Below are 21,257 nucleotides of genomic sequence, written 5' to 3' on the forward strand. Positions count from 1 at the left end.
AGCTATTTCATGGACAGGTGTGGGCTATTCCCTCGTTATTTCATTATCAATTAAGCAGGTAAAAGGTCTGGAGTTAATTCTAGGTGTGACATTTGCATTTGGAATCAGTTGCTGTCGACTCTCAATATGAGATCCAAAGAGCTGTCACTATCAGTGAAGCAAGCCATCATTAGGCTGAAAAATCAAAACAAACCCATCAGAGAGATAGTAAAAACATTAGGTGTGGCCAAATCAACTGTTTGGAACATTCTTAAAAAGAAAGAACGCTCCGTAGAGCTCAGCAACACCAAAAGACCCAGAAGACCACGGAAAACAACTGTGGTGGATGACAGAAGAATTATTTCCCTGGTGAAGAAAAACCCCTTTACAACAGTTGGCCAAATCAAGAACACTCTCCAGGAGGTAGGTGTATATGTGTCAAAGTCAACAATCAAGAGAAGAGTTCACAAGAGTGAATATAGAGGGTTTACCACAAGATGTAAACCATTGGTGAGCCACAAAAACAGGAAGACCAGATTAGAGTTTGCCAAACAACATCTAAAAAAGCCATTACAGTTCTGAAACAACATCCTATGGACAGATGAGACAAAGATCAACTTGTACCAGAGTGATGGGAAGAGAAGAGTATGGAGAAGGAAAGGAACTGCTCATGATCCAAAACATACCACCTCATCAGTGAAGCATGGTGGTGGTAGTGTCATGGCGTGGGCATGTATGGCTTCCAATGGAACTGGTTCCCTTGTATTTATTGATGATGTGACTGCTGACAAAAGCAGCAGAATGAATTCTGAAGTGTTTCGGGCAATTTTATATGCTCATATTCAGTCAAATGCTTCAGAACTCATTGGACAGCGCTTCACAGTGCAGATGGACAATGACCCGAAGCATACTGCAAAAGCAACCAAAGAGTTTTTTAAGGCTAAAAAGTGGAATGTTATGCAATGGGCAAGTCAATCCCCTGACCTGAATCCGATTGAGCATGCATTTCACTTGATGAAGACAAAACTGAAGGGAAAATACCCCAAGAACAAGCAGGAACTGAAGACATTTGCAGTAAAGGCCTGGCAGAGCATCACCAGGGATGAAACCCAGCGTCTGGTGATGTCTATGCGTTCCAGACTTCAGGCTGTAATTGCCTGCAAAGGATTTGCACCAAAGTATTAAAAAGTGAAAGTTACATTTAGGATTGTTTAGTTTGTCCCATTACTTTTGGCCCCTTGAAAAGTGGGAGGCACATATAGAAACCGTTGTAATTCCTACTCCGTTCACCTGATTTGGATGTAATTACCCTCAAATTAAATCTGAAAGTCTGCAGTTAAAGCACATCTTGTTTGTTTCATTTCAAAGCCATTGTGGTGGTGAATAGAGGCCAAAATATGAAAATTCTGTCAATGTCTCAATATTTATGCATCTGACTGTATGTTCTTGTTTATGGCAGTGTACAGAATCAGGGCAAAGGAAATAAATAATTATGCCTAGATTATAAAATTTGTCAGAATCAATTTAACCTACCAGTATGTTTTTGGAGTGCCGGAGGAAACCAGAGTACCTGGATGAAGTTCATGCAAAGTCCCCCCAGATAGGACCCTGGTCTGAAATTGAACTTATGACTTCAGTACTATAAGGAAGTAATGAGACCCAGTATGCCACCCTCTTGCCTTGTTACAGAGTTAAAGTTGGCTATCACTGGTGATACACCCTGTCAGTGAAACAAGAAGCATGAGGAAGTGTATTTTCCAAGAACCATGGCAGCAGATGCACCATTGCATTTCTCTCATCACTGCCCCATCTCAGGATGGCGATAACAGAGTGAGGGGTCAATTTACAAAGACTTGGATGGAGATAAAGTGAACTGAGATAAAGTACTAACCAACTAGCTCCTAACTGTCATTATTCAAACACAGCCTGTGACATGGCAGTTAGGAGCTGATTCGCTGGTAGTTTATCTCCGTTCACTTTATAGTCAGCAAGAAAAAATAAGCATTGTTTATTCATTTAAATAAAGCATTAAAATAAATACATCATATATCGATTTAAAAAATATATATATATATTTTTTTTTAATTTCAGTTACTTTTTCTTTACCTTGATGAAAGTGGACCTGGAAGCCCAAGCTGGGCTTTCCAATCCACCACACATATGTGAACTTGCGAAGCCAGGTCACACATGCGCAAAGGCTATCAAGACTGGCCGACAAGTGCGTTAACTTAGGGCCTAATTCAGAGATGTATGCTAACCCGATGTTTGTAGGTCTGCACAGGCACAGGACCAAGTAGTCCATGTCCGTCGGCCAGGATGGGTAACCCTTAGCTTACGCAGCTTGGCCGGCCACAAAAACGGTAACCAGTAATCTGAGGCAGCATCTACGGATACTGCACTCTGATCGCAGATGCAACTAAGAGGTATCTATCTATTTCCTACAGACACCTCCTGCTGCGTTTACATTTATTTGGAGGCTATTGCTCAGCTTCTTCCTTGCAGCTGTTCAATACCGTCCATCTCTGAATCAGGCCCTTGGTCTACCCAGTATTGCTGGTAATCTGATTATCACTTGGCTGCAATGGCAGTAACTTGCTGTGATATCTGATACTCGTTCACCATTCTAAATGGTGATAGAATATCCTTGTTATTGCTGCATATTAGTTAATAGTCCTTTAAGACTGATCAGTTTAAGTGCAAAGAGATCTGGTGCATTTACTACAAGCTGACAAGTTTTGGATTTGCGCAGATTATCAAAAATCTAAATATTGCTTAATTTATGAAAGTCAGTGTATAAACTGATCTAAAGATGGAACACACAATCTATGGCCAATGGCAGTTGGGTTTTCAAATCACTGTATGGATGGAGTACTCTTGAAATTAGACACTTCTGCTGCAGTGAAGTGGGTTACCCGGATTTAGCATGAAATTGGAACCTATTGGTACACATAACATAAAAAGGTTGCAAATATATGTTATGCTTGGTGCTTTATGTGGTACCCGATGACTGAATCCTGTTTATTTTGCACCTGTGCAAAATCTGGCAAAACTAAGAGCCACACTGACAAAACAATATACTGTGTATACAGTACAATGTTCAACTTAATGAAATGTTATCATATATTTATGTATACATTGTACATTTGTATATATACAGATGTGTCCTTGTACACCACAGACGCAGCGAAACACCACTCAATCTGTACCAGAGACGCCAGGCTGTGATTTTAACTGCACAGGAATTAGTTTCAAATCTACACAAAGTCACAGATTAAGCACAACGGAACTTGGCGTGAAAAAAACTTGCAGCCGCTACTTTACAGATCGTATACAGATTCAGACTCAGTCGCACACAGATGTATATGTGTTGCATATCAAATTAATAAGTGCAGTGTTGTTAATTGGTTTTGTTGCATGTCATTGCCTCTCATATTATAACGCATATTAGAGAAACAAATGTAAAAAGACGCTTGGCACAAGACAAGTCATACAGGACCTGGCGCAGAGAGAGGCTGTCTGGCGCAACTGCGGCAATAGTGTATGAGGGCACATCTGTAACACCCTGATTGTTAGTTGGGTCAATTACAGGGCTTTTAGGCACCTGCGGTATACTACATGCTATTGGTTTTTGCTTGCCTTAGACTAAAGTTTGAAAAGCAATTCTGATTATTGGAGGAATTGTTACACGGGTGACTGCTCTCACTTGTATTGTTACAGAAATACATTTAGCAGAGAGAGAGCGCATTTCTACAATAAAGGCTTTAGTTCTTCTTTTCTGATAGGACTCTCATTTCCAGTTACATGTTATACCGAGCTGCATTATTGACCTTTCAAGATAACTTACATTTCCTAATGAGGACTGCCTCTGGACCATTTCACTATTTCACAGATGCTTCCCAAACAAAACGCAACTAGAAGACAAATCATTATAATGTGAAAGACAATTTGAGCTTCTATGAGTGCTCCTATTTTAACTGGCAGGAGTAGGAAAGTTCAGATATCATTGTCTGCAGTGGATTGAAATAAAAAGTGAGATTTGCCATAGAAATGCTACATAATGAGGGAAAATGCCTGTAATCCAAATCCTGTACACATATAGAACTACTGACATGCCCTATATTAAGATCCAATTTAGATAAACGTTAAGTATAACCTATATATTTCACACACACTAGCTGTTGCCCGCGGCTTCGCTTCTGCCAACATTTTTTTTTTATTGAGGTGTTCTAGTTGTATTGCTGTACATAGGGGCCAGGTCCCAGGAGTGGCCGACGTGACCAACAGCACTATACAGACTGGTGGCAGCAACGCCTTCACCCACCACTCACACCAATGTCACTGTGTCCTATCTAAGTGAACATGGGCCCATAGCACCCCTCCCCATATTTATGGACTTTCTGTTTGCCCCCTCTGCAAGACTACCAGCATTGAAAAGCATTGATCGGGGCTACAATGGCGCGATTCAGCCTCCTGGCCGTTCCAGGAGAGTAGGCAGGTATGCCTCTCCCCCCACCCCTTACCGGCCCCGCTTGGTGCCACACCTATCTCTTGCATTGATAATGTCAATAAACTTTGTTTTTATTATTGCTCAGCTTTTACTTGACGGTTCGAGATGAAACAAAGTGCAGGTTATTTCTAGGAGTTTCCTCTACAAAATGCTGCGGTTTTTATGAAAATCGGTTAAGTCGTTTTTGCGCCAACTTGAAACAAACAGACAAAGACAACATTCTTATAATATTAGTATAGAATAGGTATCACTGTACCTCTTAATGCATAAGTATTAATCGTCACAGAAATGCAAAGTAGTTGTACTGCTAGCAGTATATTGATTTTTAAGAATCCCTTCTGCTGTCTACATTTCATATTTTATGTCATGCTATGTACAATCCTTGAAATAAGGGCAAATCTAAATAAGTGAGGTTTGCAGAAATCATTGATTTCTAAAATGTAATAGAATAGGGACAATTTGATAAGGGGCAATCTAGTAACTAGTAATTGAAAGCTACAAAAATACTTTCACTTGTTCCAGACATTTGAAATTGTTTAAAAACTAGTGACATTTACTAATAATTTCCATTTCAATGTGCTTTTCAGCTTGTGCGCTACATGCAGAAAGCTCAGTAAAAAATAGATTCAGCAGATATTGGGGGTTGTGTTTGGCGGCGAGTTCAAACACATGATGATTTATTATCCAGCAGCTTAAAACACGATTCAGTAGCAATGTGTAGTGGGTTTGAAACACTTAGATTGCCAGTAGTACCATTGGCCTCATGCTGGTACCCCTGACCAGTGTGTCTTTCTTAATCTCTCCTAGGGGCATATTCAATTAGCCGCGATAAGCTGTTTTCGGCAGGTGAAATCTTATCCCCAAATTCAATTCCAAAGACTTTTCGCCTACACGGAAAGTCAATGCATTGGTATAGGCCAAAAAGATGAAAAAAGTGCAGAATTGCGGTTTTGGGGTGCAAAAGTGGGGAAACCACCCTGCACCCTTGGGATAGGTCCCCAATGGTTACCTGCATTAAAAAAAACAAAAAAAATTTGGGAGCAAATTGCTGATCATCAGTTACTCCCATTCCTTACCAGATTTTCATTCCAACCAATCAACTAGTTGGCTGGTTGGACAGGTAATCTATAGATGTGTGGCCAGCTTTAGTCCAGAAGAATGGATTTGAGAAGCAATGGTGTAGGGCAGGGGTCTTCAACCTTGGCCCTCCAGCTTCTGTGGAAGTACACATCCCAGCATGCACTGACACCTTTTTGATATAACAGCATGCTAAAACTATGGCAGTGCATGCTGGGATGTGTAGTTCCACAGCAGCTGGCCAAGGTTGAAGACCCCTGGTGTAGGGTATCTACCTTGCCAACCTAAGATAAACATGTAGGAACCACACAACCATGCCTCCTGTTTAGAGGGTAACTAATTTGGGGTCCATAAAACTCATGCACACAGTAGCCCCAGTTACAGCCAACCAGGGCCTACTCAGAGACTTTCTACTAATCACTAAAAGTACAGTACCTCTTTGTAGTCTTCCTGGTATAAGGGTTGCTTTGGGAAAAAAAGTCACCATCAAGAGATGGGTTCTGTGTCCCTGCCATCTAAATTATAAGTATAATTCTCATTTAGGGTTTGATTCAGTTAAGAGCAAATTACATAAAAAGAGCAGTTTGCACTTAAAGCATACAATGCAAGATGGTGCAAATGCATGTATTTATTTGCGTGCAGGGAAAATTCCCATTATGAATTTAAATCTGTATCACCTGCAGGGCAACATGGTTTTGCCAAGGTGCAAATGCTCAATTTTTTGGCTTGCTCCTAACTCTGAATCAGGTACCCAATGTTTATGTTGTATTTGATGACTTCTAAGTTTTGTATGACTTGTTTTATGGCAGTAATAAAAAAATGGAATTTATTATATTACAAAAAATATTTCATACCATTTTCAATAACATGTACAAGGACATTAATGGGATATGGTAATTAGTTACACAAAACCTGTTTATCATCTATTTAAGATGTCTATATAATACCTATATTATTCTATATCAACCAGTTTATCTTAAAATGCAAATATTGATAAAACATACAGTATGATTTGATAAAAAGTCTTTTTAGTTATGGCTGCTTCCCCAAGTGTGGTCCTTTGCCAGTAGGGACCGGAAGGGTTCAATGGAATGGTGATCTTGGGGAGCACCAAACTCCAATTATGCAGGTTCAAACTTTCCTTTAGATTTCCTGTTTTAATGTCCTTTTAAGGGGATGACGATGAAGAAGGGATCCACTTTCAGTTTCTACAATGAGACCTAAATTCAGAATGTATGAGCTTCCAGACTAAACTTCAGTACTCAATCAGGATGGCAATTAGTACGTCCTTTAAACAGCACTTAGACAAAGGTAACTGGCTGCTCCTTTCATCATATGTAGTCCGTTTTCAGGTCAAATGATGAATGACCTATCCAGCCTGATGTTTCTTATTGTCCTCAGCTGGAGATATCCAATGGAGGGCAGCTTCCCTGCAACAGTGTACAGCATTCCCTACCTGACCTGTACGCTGAATATGATGTCTTTTAACAGGGATCTATTTCAGTGATGGGTAGACAGACCTTTGTCTGTGCATGAGAGACCTCAGGACCTGATTCACTACAGATCGCAACTGCGAATGCAATAGCAAATTACATACGCAGTTCAACTGCGATAGAATGCTAATCCATTGTAATCGCTATGCTGCCGCAGCACAATATAAGGACGCTCACTTTACCTTACACACATCCGCAATGTTTAGCAAGACTGTGAAGTGAAGCCATCGGTACAATCGAGTACCATCACAGCCTCACTCACACTTGCACAACTTCTGACCTTACTGAAAAATTGCTAACTTCATCACACGCTCCTGAGTCCTCAAGCTGCATACGGCATCGCAGTGGATAATTTATGCACACCCATGCAACGGCGCAGGGGCGTCTTTAGAGAGGAGGAGGCCCGTATGCATTCCCTGACACCAACCCCCAGAATGACCACCCCTCCGCAGCCAAAAAACCCCGGGCAAGCAAAGTCACCGCTGGCATAAGCCAAACTAGAGAGTGGTGGGCCCAGATGCAAGAATATGCTTTGGGCACCCCTATGCAGTTCCCCCAGTAGTAGTCCCCCCTATGCAGTGCCCCCAGTAGTAGTCCCCCCTCTGCAGTACCGCCAGTAGTAGTCCCCCCTCTGCAGTGCCCCCAGTAGTAGTCCCCCTATGCAGTGCCCCCAGTAGTAGTCCCCACTATGCATTGCCCTTAGTAGCGCCCCCCTATACAGTGCCCTAATAACCCCCCCTTATACAGTGCTCCAGTAGTGGCCACATCCCCCCATACAGTGCCCCCAGTAGCGCCACCCACCCTATTCAGTGCCCCCAGTATCGGCCACCCCCCCTATGCAGTGCCCCAGTAGTGGTACCCATATAGAGTGCCCCCAGTAGTGGTAGCCATATAGAGTGCCCCTTTAATAAGTGCCCCCAGAAGTGGTCCCCCCTATGCATTGCCCCCAGTAGTAGTCCCCCCTATACAGTGCCTCCAATAGTAGTCCCCATCCTGTACAGTGCCCCAGTAGTGGCCCCCACACACAGTGTCCCCAGTAGCGGCCACCCCCACCTACGCAGTGCCCCCACAGTAGTGGCCACCCAAACTATGCAGTGCCCCCACAGTGTCCCCAGTAGCGGCCACCCCCCCTGTGCAGTGCCCCTTAAAAAAAAAGAAAACGCAACTTACCTGATCCACGCTCCTGCCGACGACCGCCGCTGTCCGCTCCTCCTGGCCACTCTGCGCTATCAGAGAGACGTTATGACGTCTCTCCCAACCTGCTGCGGGGTGAGCCGGAAGGCGGAGCTCATGAGTGAGCTCCAGCCGGCTCACTCTGTGGACGACGCAGCAGCCAATGAAAGTCTGACAGACTCTCATCGGCTGCTATAACAAACATACAGCCGCTGCTGGCGGCTGTGTGTTTGTTACTCTGTAGTGTGGACTGCGCTCGCGGTCTGCACTATAGGGCCCGGGGGGTTGCTGAAAATCTGGTCGCCAGGCAACCAAATGTGGTCGCCATGGCAACCTGGCCCCTTGGTTTGTCGAGCCCTGGACTATAAGCCACAGTGCGCGTGCGCAAACCAGTCACTGCAATTGAGAGATGATCGCTCTCAGCATACAGCCAGGCCGCTACTTTGAATGGAGGCATGTCAGTGCGTTTAAACACCATTTAAAATGCGTGCATAATTAAGACGCAGAGTCAGTATATACGAGTGAAATAACGACAGGGGTGATCGCAGTGCTTGCTAGGGTCTGCCTCAGGCACTGCGTGCTGGTTCGATGTCGCCCGATGGAAAGAAAATGTTTTCATACACTTCCTGGAGATGATGTCTGAAAGTGGGCGTCTTTATTCCTGGCTGGTGGGTGTCTAACTTCACCCGGCGATCGCTCGTTCAGACATAAGAGGCGTCCTCATACCTTAGTGTGCGATCGCATCATTTGCATATTTTCTTTCCTTATGGCAGCGAACGAGCGCAGCTTAGCGAACGGGTCTGAATGAGCTCCTTAATTCTATCACTGCAATAAAGACACTGAATTGTGTGATAGTGACCAATGTAAAAAAAAAAAATTTTAATCCTCTTGTAAATGGGCAGATAAATACAGTAGGGATCCTTATGTAATATGACACACAATGCACATATAACTTAATAACTATTTTATGGATAAATAGAGGAAAATACCTAATACATTTCCCTTGAAAATTAGTACTGTTTATAAATTTATAATCCTGTTAAATCTAGAACCATACAAATATGTATTACTTTCTAATGACTAAAATATGAATGTAAGTTTATATTGTCATAGTTTTTTTATGTGGAAATCTAATCAATTGCTCTGCGTGCATAATGGGGGTTGTCCACTCCAAGTTTGTTTATTTGTCGAATAGTTTCCCTTCCCTGTTTCTTTTAGCGCAGAAAACCTTGCGATATACTGAAAATGATTTACTATAAATAATGCAGTAAGAGCCTTTTTATAACAGAGCTTTTGAAGTTCTCTTAGTCATTTTAATAACTAACAGTATTGTTCTTCAGAACTGAAGAGTGAAGGCTCAAACGTCATAATAGAAAGGGTTCGGTACGTATTTTCGACATTCATAATGTCGACAATGACAATGGACACTTTTAGGTCAAGCACATCATGCCGACATGCTAATAATGCAATTTAAAGCATTTTGACAGTATTGACTTGAAACATGATGGTAAAGAATCATATTTCAAGTTGTAAAGCCGACACTGTTAAAATGCTTTTAATTGTATTATTAGCATGTTGATTTGCTGCTTTCAACCTAAAGGCTCATACACACTATTGGACGCTGCGGGCCCGGCAGGGGTGCCGACATGGGTAAGTGTATACACACTTGCCAATGTCGGCCACAACGAACGACGACAGGGGGGGAGCGGGGCTATGCTGCATGGCATCGTTATCGATATCTCCAGATTGAGCTGCATGTTCAGCCCACTGGGATTATTGCTAACGACCTGCGGGAGCACGCATCGTTGATTGTTCACTGCATACACACTGGACGATATGAACAATATATCGTTGAACGATATCGTTATCGTCCATATCGTTCATAATTATCATCTAGTGTGTATGCGGCTTTACAGTGTCCCCGTTGATATTAATGACTTATAACTATCGAAATCGCATCTACACCCATAGTAATTCTGTCTGTGGATATGCAAATGCCTATTAGCTTTTAAGTAGGGATGTGCAGGCTCGGTTAGGTTCGAATTTGCATGCCGAGTTCGGATTTTTCTCTCCAAAAATCGGGTCTCAGAAAGAGGCAGAACGTCTTCTTTCATGGACAAACATCATCTTCCATGGGCTTTTGTCCAGGAATGATGATGTTTGTCCATGAAAGATGACGTTTTGCCTCTTTCTGAGACCCGATTTTTGGAGAGAAAAATCCAAACTCTGCATGCATATTTGAACCTAACCGAGCCTGCACATCCCTACTTTTAAGCATGCGTACATCCAACAATGTACAAACATCACTCCAAAGCACTGTTGGCCAACAAGAAGGAGCAAATGTCTCCGCAGAATCCGGAGAGTGAAGGCTAATCCCTCACTATTTGTTTCCCCAGGAATACATTTATTATTGGTTATTGTGTTATCTATTTGAATGTTTTGTTCAACAAAATTATTAACTAAATGCAAATTCTTCACTCATATACAGTATACTATATAATCTGAGATAAAAATAGTAGTTGCCTACTTAACATGTACATGTGTTGTTAGGTTTGCATCATTCTTTTGCTTTTCTGTTCAGTTTCAGACACAGAGTTTACGGATTTCAGACTTGCACAGAAAAAGCCACTTGTGGAGAGGGATAGTAAGCATCACACTAATTGAGGGGCAGGATCTCAAAGCCATGGATGCCAATGGACTAAGTGACCCCTATGTGAAATTCCGGCTAGGACATCAGAAATACAGGAGCAAGGTACATGGTTTCATTTACAATATTGTTTAGTCTGGTTTTCTTAAACAGCTACTATATTGTAGACTTTTACCATATATGCATCTGTGTGTCTTGAGGTGGGCAAGGTAAGATATAATGTACCCATCCATATTGTAGTCCCAACATATGAGTGTCCAGGATTTGCTGAATGGACACACATCATGTGGGATGGAGGTAGTTGAGAGTTGGGCATACATACATTTCTATAGCATAAACACCCTCATTTCTGAATTACACATGGTTGCAATAAAGCATCTGTATCTAGATTTGTAGGGAAAATGTAATAGCCTGCATCTTGTCTTGCAAGCATCGGCAAAATTCCGGTGAGTCTGCCTAGGTTGGTTTTGTTTTTTAAATGATTGCCATTTTATAAAGATTGGTCAGACTTGCCAGTATCTCACCGATGTCTGCAAGTCACAGACTATTTCATTTCCGCCCTAGACTTGTAACTACCTAGAACTATAGAGTTAGATAAAGGACAGACAAATTATATTTCAGTACATTTAGGAAGTGTACATAAAAGCGTAGCATGCACCATAGTATGGCAACCTCATGAGACTTGAATGAATCATGAGCTTCTGAGGGTGGTGTATCTTTTGCGGGTACTAGAGTCCTAGTGTAAAGATACCCAATTATAATGATGATTCCAGCAGTACTGTCAGCTGCTTCTGATTGACTATTTATTGACCTGTCCAGCTGATAGCACTTAATTGATTAGCTTTACTTATAGAGTATTGGTGGGCACCAGACATCCTTTACCTCTAATTAAACCCGTTAGAAGCTATTGGTTAAAAAGTTGGTTAATGACGCTCAAGTGTGGTTTGGGAAATTACAGTGGCATCATGTGGGTGTTACCAAATTAAATAGTAATTCATTAGTACGGGCAGCACAAAAGTAGGCAGGGTTAGCACATTATCCCTAAGCACATTGGTTGTAAGCAAGCCTAATGTAAAACTCAATGGTTGGCAGAGGTACAACAACACCTCATGAGACTTGCTTCCTGGACTCTCCAATCCCTCTGCCTGCTTCTCTACAGTGCGAAGGATGTTGGAAGCCAGTGAGATTGTTTTGGTGATCAAATGGGAAGATTGTGGGCACTGAGTGGGATATGGGAGCCACATAACTGCTCAAACCTCAGTTGCATAGACTGCATGTGTGTATTCCAATGATCACACAATTCTGTGAATTAGCAGCTCCACCATTTTATGAGTGACAGCAATCTCATTCTGTGAGAGTGCTGAATCTGCAGTTAACCACAGGGGGTGATGGCATACCATATCTGTATTGCGCAAGGAACACGTCCATTATAAAATCAATAGGTTTTGTGAAATTTCAGATCATGTCTAAGCAACCTTAATGGGACATGTGAAACCATAAAGTTTTTTGTCTGGAATTTCATAGCTTTTTTAAAATTTATTAACTATCATGGTTTGGATGAGCAAACCGAGCCACCTGCAGGGGAGAAGGGCAACAAAATGGTACACTAACGCAGGTGGAAGAGGTGACAGCACACAGGAGGTTGGTTTAGGAGGTGCAGAGTGTGAGACGGCTGTAGGCGTATGTGTTAGCGGCAGCAGCGGTGGTGCAGAGCAGTGGCAGCGGTGCAGTGCAAAGGGGGCATCAGTGGGCGACAGAGGGCTCACTGCCATTGCGTATGCACTTGAGAAAATCAAATCAATAAGTCACAGATGCACGAATGCAGCAGTGAGATCAATCTACACATCTGTTAAAAATTGAATGTGGGAAAAAAAAGGCGTAGCCCCGCCCCCTAGAGGACAACCAGCACTGGGCTTTGGAGCCCCAGTACTGGTTGTGCTAAATACAGGGTACAAATGACGTAGGGGTCCCCCGTATTAAGCACAACTAGCACCAGGATTTTCAGAACCTGTGCTGGTAGCCAAAATACAGGGGACAAATGACGTAGGGGGTCTTTCGTATTTATAGCAACCAGCACAGGGCTCTGAGGCGGTCCTGGTTCTGGAAATACAGGGGGAGAAAGTGCGCAGGGTCTCCCTGTATTTACCAGAACCAGCATCGGACTCCTTTTAGCGGGGGGTGATGCCACAGCCAGGGGAGCCCTTTCACCGGGCCCCACAGCCGCAGTATCACCCCTGACCGCTAGTCAGCCCAGGCTGGGGATCCCTGGGGTGTTGGGGACCCCTCCCAATAAAGGGGTCCCCCTCCTCAGGGCACCCCAGGCCCAGGCTGATAGCCCGTGGCTATCCCCAGCATCCCTGGGCGGTGGGTGCCAGGTTGATTATGTAAAGTGTGGTGCATATGAAAATATAAATATTGTCTTTTGCAGTAGTACTACAGGTCCCAGCAGGCATCCCCGCATACTGGTACTTGGAGAACCACAAATACCAGCAGGCGGGGCATTTAGAGCCTGCTGGCACCTATAGTACCCCTGCAAAAGAAATATTAAAATAAAACAAACAGACACCGGTTTTTTAAATATTTTATTATGTCGTACCTTCACCTGTGGGGCGGCAGCCTTTAATCTCTTTTACTTGGCAGCCACTCCCCCAGGACTTCTAAGCAGCCTCCGCCCATCCAGGGCTTCCGCGGCATCTTCTTTCTTCAGATGGTCTCTCCAGCTGCCCGGCCGTCGACTGAATGGTTGGGGCCTCGCGCTGGCTATATTTAAGCCAGCCAAGGGGGTGGGGCGATGATGTCGCGAGTTGTGATTGGCTCACGGCGGCCATCTTTGAATTTAAAAAATGGCGCTGCGGCGCCATTTTTGAAAAGGGCATGCTCGGTTCTCACCATTGAAGTCAATGGTGAGAACAGCTCATTGGCTGAGAGGTGGAAGGCTCGCCTCTCTCAGCCAATGAGCGCTCTGCACCGGGATTTCTGTACTGAAATCTCGAGCGGAGCTGTCATTCGGGTAGTAGTGTTCTTGGAGAACACTATTAATGTGCGAGGGTCTGGGTATCTTGTTTTTTTTTTTTCACCAAGACCATGAATTGTGTGAAGAGGACCTGATCTACGCATAGGAGGAGGTGAGTATGGAATTTTTATTACAGGTACTCCCCGTTGGATTACCTACTGGAGAAGAGGACAGATTGGCTTCAGGGATACTAGGTGAGTATGTGAGATAGTGTGTGCATGTTTGAGTACGTGTGTGTACATGTATGTTTTAATAAAATTGTACTTTTCTACTGTGTGTTGTTTTTTTTAATATTGCTCTTGTTGTAGAACTAAAAGTACCAGCAAGCCCGTAATGCCCCGCATGCTGATACATGTGGTTCTCCAAGTACCAGCATGCGGGGGAGGCTTGCTGGGAACTGTAGTTCCACAGCAAAAGACAATATTTATATTTTCATATGCATCACACTTTACATAATCAACCCGACACCCACCGCCCAGGGGGTGCTGGGGATAGCTACGGGCTATCAGCCTGGGGTGCCCTGAGGAGGGGGACCACTCTATTGGGGAGGTCCCCAACTCCCCAGGGATCCCCGGTCTGGGCTGACTAGCGGTCAGGGGTGATGCTGCAATGGGGGGCCCGGTGAAAGGGCTCCCCTGGCTGTGGCATCACCCCCCCGCTAGAAGGAGTCCGGTGCTGGTTCTGGTAAATACCGGGGAACCCTACGCACTTTTTCCCCCTGTAATATCCAGAACTAGGACCGGCTCAGAGCCCTGTGCTGGTTGTGCTTAATACGGGGGACCCCCTACGTCATTTGTCCCCTGTATTTAGCACAACCAGTACTGGAGCTCCAAAGCCCGGTGCTGGTTGTTTTCTGGGCTGCGGGGCCATGCCATTTTTTTTTAATTAAACACATAAGCAGGTATTATGGATCTACCAGATCTGAGCCTGCATCCTGTGTGCTGCTACTTCTCCCGGGTCCTAACGCCTGCACTACCGCTGCCCGCACTGCCGATGCTAACGCCCGCTACCGTCCCCGGTTCCCGGGCGTAGCTCATGCACGCTAACCCCTACCCCCTCTCCTCCGCATCCCGGCCGCAGCAAACGCCGGCTTCCTGCTCCCCGGACCCCGCTACCGCCCGCAAACAACATCCATCTTGCTGAACCCAAGTGAAGCCACTATGACTACACCTGCTGCAGGCTCCTACTGAGGCTGCGCAACAAGTTGAAAAGTCCTATCTCTACAATGGCGCATTCTTGAGGTAATAGTTTAAAAACTGTAACTTTCTAATTTACCTAAACCCCAAAAGCACGTACCCTGGCACAATAGCTGCCTAATAAAACAAACCCCAAGTCTAAATTTGCCACCTATCCTGAGTTTTGCCTTCTCAAAAAAACCCCCCATAGACTACTGCAGAAAAGTTTTCCTAATTGAGAATGTTAGAAAAATGTGGCAGTTGGAGCTTTAGATTACTCCCAAATTCTCATTTTTTATGTTTATGTCCTGAAATTTGGCATGCAGCACCGTGCGACAGTTCTACCCGCCCCTACCAAATTTCAACTCGGTACCTCCTATAGCTTTTGAGGTGTAGCCCCTTAAACACCCTGCCCCCCCCCCTTCGGAATTCTCTATTGAGAAATCCGTTTTTTTAGATGCAGCCTTAATATAATTAACATTATACAAGGAACAGGCATACTCGTGACCTCACCATACCATTGTATGGCTACGGAAATCATGCAGATGTTGCTAAAAAACAATAAGTGTACTTTTGTGGTTCATCTGTTATCATAAAAAGGTATACATTCTGGAAGCCGGCGGACGGATTGCCGACCGCCGGCTTCCGGACATTGTTATCCCGACTAGGGACGAATGACAGGCATCTAAATCTAGACGCCTGTCATTTGACCGACGTCGGGAGACCGGCGCCCGGCATCCTGATCGAGCAGATGCCGGGCACCGCAGTGAACAGCTGCGGGGGGGGGGGGGGGCAGAGGGTTAGGTTTAGGGCTCCAGGGAGGGACTTAGGGTTAGGCACCCCCCCGGGAGGTTAGGGTTAGGCTAGGGGGAGGGAGGGTTAGGGTTAGGCACCCCCGGGGGGAGGTTAGGGTTAAATGCCTAAACCTAACCCCCCCTTCCCCGCCGGGTTAGGGTTAGGCACCCCCCGGGGGACTTAGGTTTAGGCGGCGGGGAAGGGGGGGTTAGGTTTAGGCATTTAGAGGGGGGATTAGGGTTAGGCACTGGGGGGGAAGGTTAGGGTTCGGCACCCCTAAGGGAGGGTTAGGGTTAGGGGGTAGAATAGGTTAGTCAATACTTACCTAGGGACAATCGGGATTTCTTCCTCTGTCGGCCAGTCGCTGTCGGGATTTGAACCGCCGGCAAGGGGTCCAGCAGTAATTCATAACGATTCCCATAAAAAAACCCTCCATTTAAGGATAGACCGATACTTATGGGCCAGTGCTCTGGACTTGCCCCCCAGGCTAAAAGTTGCCAGCCAGCCCCTGAGTAGGACAGAGGCACATTACTCATTGCACTGGGAAGCTGAGCTGTGGACTCCCTAAGCTCTACATGTCAGCCCATGACACTGCAGACAATGACCCAGAGCAGTGATAGTTGTCTGTAAACCCTATTACATCACATTGGAGGAGGGTGCAGGAACTATGGCTGCAGACTCTACAGCACTATAGCACAGAATAGAGAGATGCAGTAAAACCCTATGGAATGACCGGGAAGCAATGAACAGGAATGAACAAGTCATAAGCGCAAAAATGTTTTGATAGTAAAAAATACACTTGCTATTTGGTTTCATTTATTTAAAATACCTTTTATAATACAGCAGATACAGTATCATATTCCTTATCATTTACAAAAATAATTATTTTGAAATCTATCCACAAAATCATATAATATGGACAATCAATGACGAAAGCATCAGAGGTGAAATCACAATCGGCCAATTAGAAGCTGCTCGCTGTTGCTGACGACCATCATCATTGTGCATTTGCACCAGACCTCAGGCACTCGCAATGGATATGACTAGTGAAGGGGGAATCTGGGTCTCCATGCTGGTCTGCACTTGTTCACAATTAGACAAACATGCCCTTACTGCACTGTATACTATAAACTGTACATCCAACTACGTATCAGGCCCACATATACAACTTAAATTTATATGTTTGTCATAGGCAAACACAGGGGGGGTTTCTGTCTGCCTGGAAACCCCCCTCCCTAGCCCTCACCATGACCACAATAGAAATAGTAATATAATGGAATTTTACTAGCGCTGCATGTTCTTCTCAGTATCATAAATGAAATAAATATCACCGCCTGTGGATATTTTAACATGTACCAGCCAGTAATCTAACCTGTGCACCAATTAGGGGATTTGGAAAACATGCACTGTTAGGGATACACTGCTATAGAGCCCAATATTTACATATATGTCCAAGGCAGTGCTAGGTTCTTCTGCTGCTCCCCCGGACTTACTCTAATACTCTGGAATGGTGCTCACATTTAAAATAAAAACATACAGCTCAGGCAGGATGGCCGTACTGCCACATCTAATGGCTTACTGTGATCACTGGTCCTGTATATGCTGGATTTATGACACACACTACACTTTGTATGACGCATATTGAAGCTGGATAAGTGGTAATTATGACCTCTTCATGGACTGGCCACACTCACTCTAAAATCATGCATTTAGAAACCCCCCCTCTAGAAATCCTGCGTTTGCCACTGTTTGTAGTCTTAAAAGTGAAGTTACTGTAACTGTCTCATCCATTGTGCATGCAAAAAAAAAAGCCAATTAAAATTCATGCATGGCCAAGGGGCCATTGTGACATTCGCGGGAACCGGGTACTGGGAAAGGGCATGACCAAATCCGGCTATGTGTGGCACCGTGAACTTCACGGTGCCGCACGTGTCTCGTGCGCTGCAAAGGAGGACATTTGTCCCCCTCAGCAGCTTTCCAGGGCCCCTCAATCAGCCCCAGGTCTAGCAGCTGCAATAAAATAATTGAAGTTCTGTACGCATGATACGCACAAAACACGTAGTGTAAATATACTGTGGAACTTATATTTTCTCTGCACTTGTATCATTTCATCTGCATACAGTACAAACAAGTATTAGAATCTGTTCTAATAATGCTGTTAATATCTCTTTCAGACTCTTCCGAAAACACTGAATCCTCAGTGGAGAGAGCAGTTTAACATGCATCTTTTTGATGAGCAAGGAGGTGTAATTGACATCACAGTATGGGATAAAGATGCCGGCAAGAGAGATGATTTTATAGGAAGGTGGGTGACTGCAGAAGACAGTAAATGTACGTGAATTAATTTGTGCTGTACTGCACTTGATATTTTCTTGCAGTTATATCTGAAATTAAAAAAAAAACTTAATGCAAATTCATATTTTAGCCAGAAGATGTCATATTTGAGTCATTTTTGGAGAGCCATTTCATGTAATATTATGTGGCTTAGAAATGGATGCAGTGCCAGAAATGAATTCCGAAAAGGCTCACACTAATCTGTGCATAATTTTCGCAAATGTAAAAATACATATGCTTCAAATCGTCAGTAATGGTCTTAAAATGGGCTAGTTACTGTGTGGCTTTTACTCACTCAGCAGTTAAGTTGAAATTTTCTGTATGACACGTTCATCTCAGTAATGCTTACCGGAGTCTCCATCCCATTCTTTTGTTATCTAAACCCCCATCTTCTCGAGTGGCAGAACTGCAGCAGTATGTCTGTGGCCTATGCATGTCTCGCCCGTGGTGATAATGGTCTCAGTACACAGGTTTGGTCCTATGTATCCCAATTATCCCCAGATGGTCCCATATTCACTAAAAATATATTTGATTCACAATGCCCATTCTCCCAAAGTAGCAGGATAAGTGGTAACAGACTTCTATTATTGTTTTACCTTATTTGTGACCCAAGAAGATGCATTGGAAGGGGGGACTGGGTTGGGAGCTGGGTTGGGAGCTCCACAACCCGTAGAACGCTGAATTTATACATTGCTCACAGCAAATGTATTAAGATTTGGGGACACACTGACTGTTTGCCTATTAGCATTATCATAAATTTGCAGTGAATGGTGGGTTTTGTGTAAGTTCTTCTGTATACTTGAGCCATGGATGAGTTACAGTTACCTGGCACAGAGGTTCTCCAGGAATTGTCAGGTAGCAGAGGTTGGCTAATACTAGCTTGGCAAGAGTTCCTCTTTACTAATCTCCCCCTCATACAGTTATTATAACCACCCCCTCATTTAGTTATAACCACTCTCATAGCAATAGTGAACTGATCAGATGCAGATAACAGAGAGGGTCACATGATCCCCTTTTATAAATTTTTTATAGCACCAATAATGAGAGGCGGTGGGAAATTATTATTTTGGGAAGCAGACCACCCTCAAATATGTACCCATCTTACTTATCAATTGCATCTATTTCCCTTTCCTGTCAGCTTTTGTTTTATGCCACTAGCACTCTATGCACATTAAGGTGGGAGACAGCATTAGAAAGAACACTAGTTGTACCACTGTAACTTTCAGGATAAAAGGAATAATAATAGCAATCGTTCTTTTCTGATTTTGACATGCTGTCATCTAGACAAATATGATACTTGTTATTTAATGGTTTTCTGTATACTCACAGGTATACATTGGATAGACCTTACACTAAATGTGCCATAATGTCTGCATGTTTTCTTCTGTAGAGTTGTGTGTGTGTAGTTTGCCTTCAGGGACATATTAATCAAGTGATGAGCTGAGCAACTCACCTCAGACAGCACCCATGAGGGGAGATGATAGGGGAGGCAGGAACATTCAGCATCTAACACCTGCCTGTGTGTGTTTTGCATCCCTCGCTCCCCTCTGTCCCAAGCAGCTAATATTCACTTCTATTAATGACTGACCTTTGCTGCGCTGAATTCTGACTTCCTGAAAGAGGGCCTGATTCAGAAATGGGAATAGCGTAAGATAGAGCAAGTAACTCTGTACCTGGACAAACCATGTTGCAATGCAAGAGGTGCAAATGCGTAAAAATGTTTCGCATATGGGGTAAATACTAGCTGCTTTTGCATGCAGCCCACAAATGCTGGACAGCTTTATTTTTACACTGCAATTTAGATGTCAGTTTGGATACGCCCCTCCCACATCTAATACCCCTTTTACACCAATGTCCCAGGTCTGACCTGGGATTTAGAACACATTTCCAACCCGGATCAGAGCCAGGACAGACCCCCTTTTACACTGCGGCGCCGATCCGAGCTATGCTGTTCACACCGGAGAAAGGTCAGCACTGACCCGGCTCTCCCGGGCAGGTGAGCAGCACTTCTTACCATCCCTCCGAGACCCCCTTACCTTACTCCGAAGCGGTCTGGAGGCACAGAGGGTGGGTGTGGTGCACTGCTCCGTTCTGGTCAGCCCGGCAGTGGACGCTTGGAGAAGATGTAATCTCCAAGCACCACTGAAGCCGGCCAATCTCTGCACATTTTACATCTGCCCCACCTGCAGTGCAGCATGGTTTTACCAAAATGCACAGATACTTGCCATATCTTACTCTATTCCCAACTCTGCATCAGGCCCAGAGTTAAGTGCAGGGCAGGAAACAGTGATGTTAGGCTGACATACTGTGACAAGGACTCGGAGAAGAAAGCTGATGGGTCTTAGCAGAAGTTATGGGTCATCATATTAAACTGGCCCCCAGATATGATTCTGTATAGTAAATCAACCTCCAAAAAATGTTTTGTATAGTAAACTGGCCTCCAGAAAAGGTTTTGTATAATAAACTGTCCTCAAGATAAGGTCCTGTATAGCAAACTGGCCGTCAGATAAGGTTCTGCATAGTAAACTGGCCTCCAGATAAGGTTCTGCATACTAAACTGGGCTCCAGATAAGGTTCTGTATATTAAACTGGCCTCCAGATATAGTTTCACAAGGGTCTGCATAGTGAGATGTAGTCAGCATCCCTGCATGCGTGGTGCCGACGGTCTAAATCCCGTCAGCGTCTGGATCTCGGCACCAGTATCCCGACCGCCGTCATTAGGAAGGTAAGTATCAGCAGTTAAGGGAGGGTTAGGGTGCGGGGTTAGGGTTAGGTCCTAGGGGGAAGGTTAGGGTTAGGCACCTGGGAGGGAGGGTTAGGTTTATGGTGCGGGTAGGGGGAGGTTAGGTGTAAGCACTACGGGGTAGGTTATGTTTAGGCATCGGGGAGAGAGTGTTAGGTTTAGGGTGCGGGGATGTTAGGCTTAGGCACTAGGGAGGGGAGGTTAGGTTTAGGCACTGGGGAGGGAGGGTTAGGGTTAGTGCTAGCATACTTATCTATGGGTGTCGGGATTCTGACTGTCGGGATGCCGTTGTCGTATTCTGACCAGCGGTATCCTGACCGC

The 21,257-nt window shown here is 44.3% G+C and overlaps 1 protein-coding gene across 3 annotated transcripts in view; it reads left to right on the forward strand.

Moving 5' to 3' along the window:
* Positions 1–21,257, forward strand: part of MCTP1 (multiple C2 and transmembrane domain containing 1) — a 1,010,275-nt gene that overhangs the window by 531,869 nt on the left and 457,149 nt on the right. For all 3 annotated transcript variants that reach the window (XM_088444636.1, XM_088444637.1, XM_088444638.1), the window contains 2 exons: positions 10,811–10,981; positions 18,034–18,164. In XM_088444636.1, the coding sequence (XP_088300762.1) occupies positions 10,811–10,981; positions 18,034–18,164 (302 nt within the window). The remainder of the gene's footprint in view (positions 1–10,810; positions 10,982–18,033; positions 18,165–21,257) is intronic.

Source organism: Taudactylus pleione, unplaced genomic scaffold (assembly GCF_031769625.1).
Source record: "Taudactylus pleione unplaced genomic scaffold, aTauple2 ptg000370l, whole genome shotgun sequence".
In the NCBI taxonomy this organism is placed as follows: domain Eukaryota; kingdom Metazoa; phylum Chordata; class Amphibia; order Anura; family Myobatrachidae; genus Taudactylus; species Taudactylus pleione.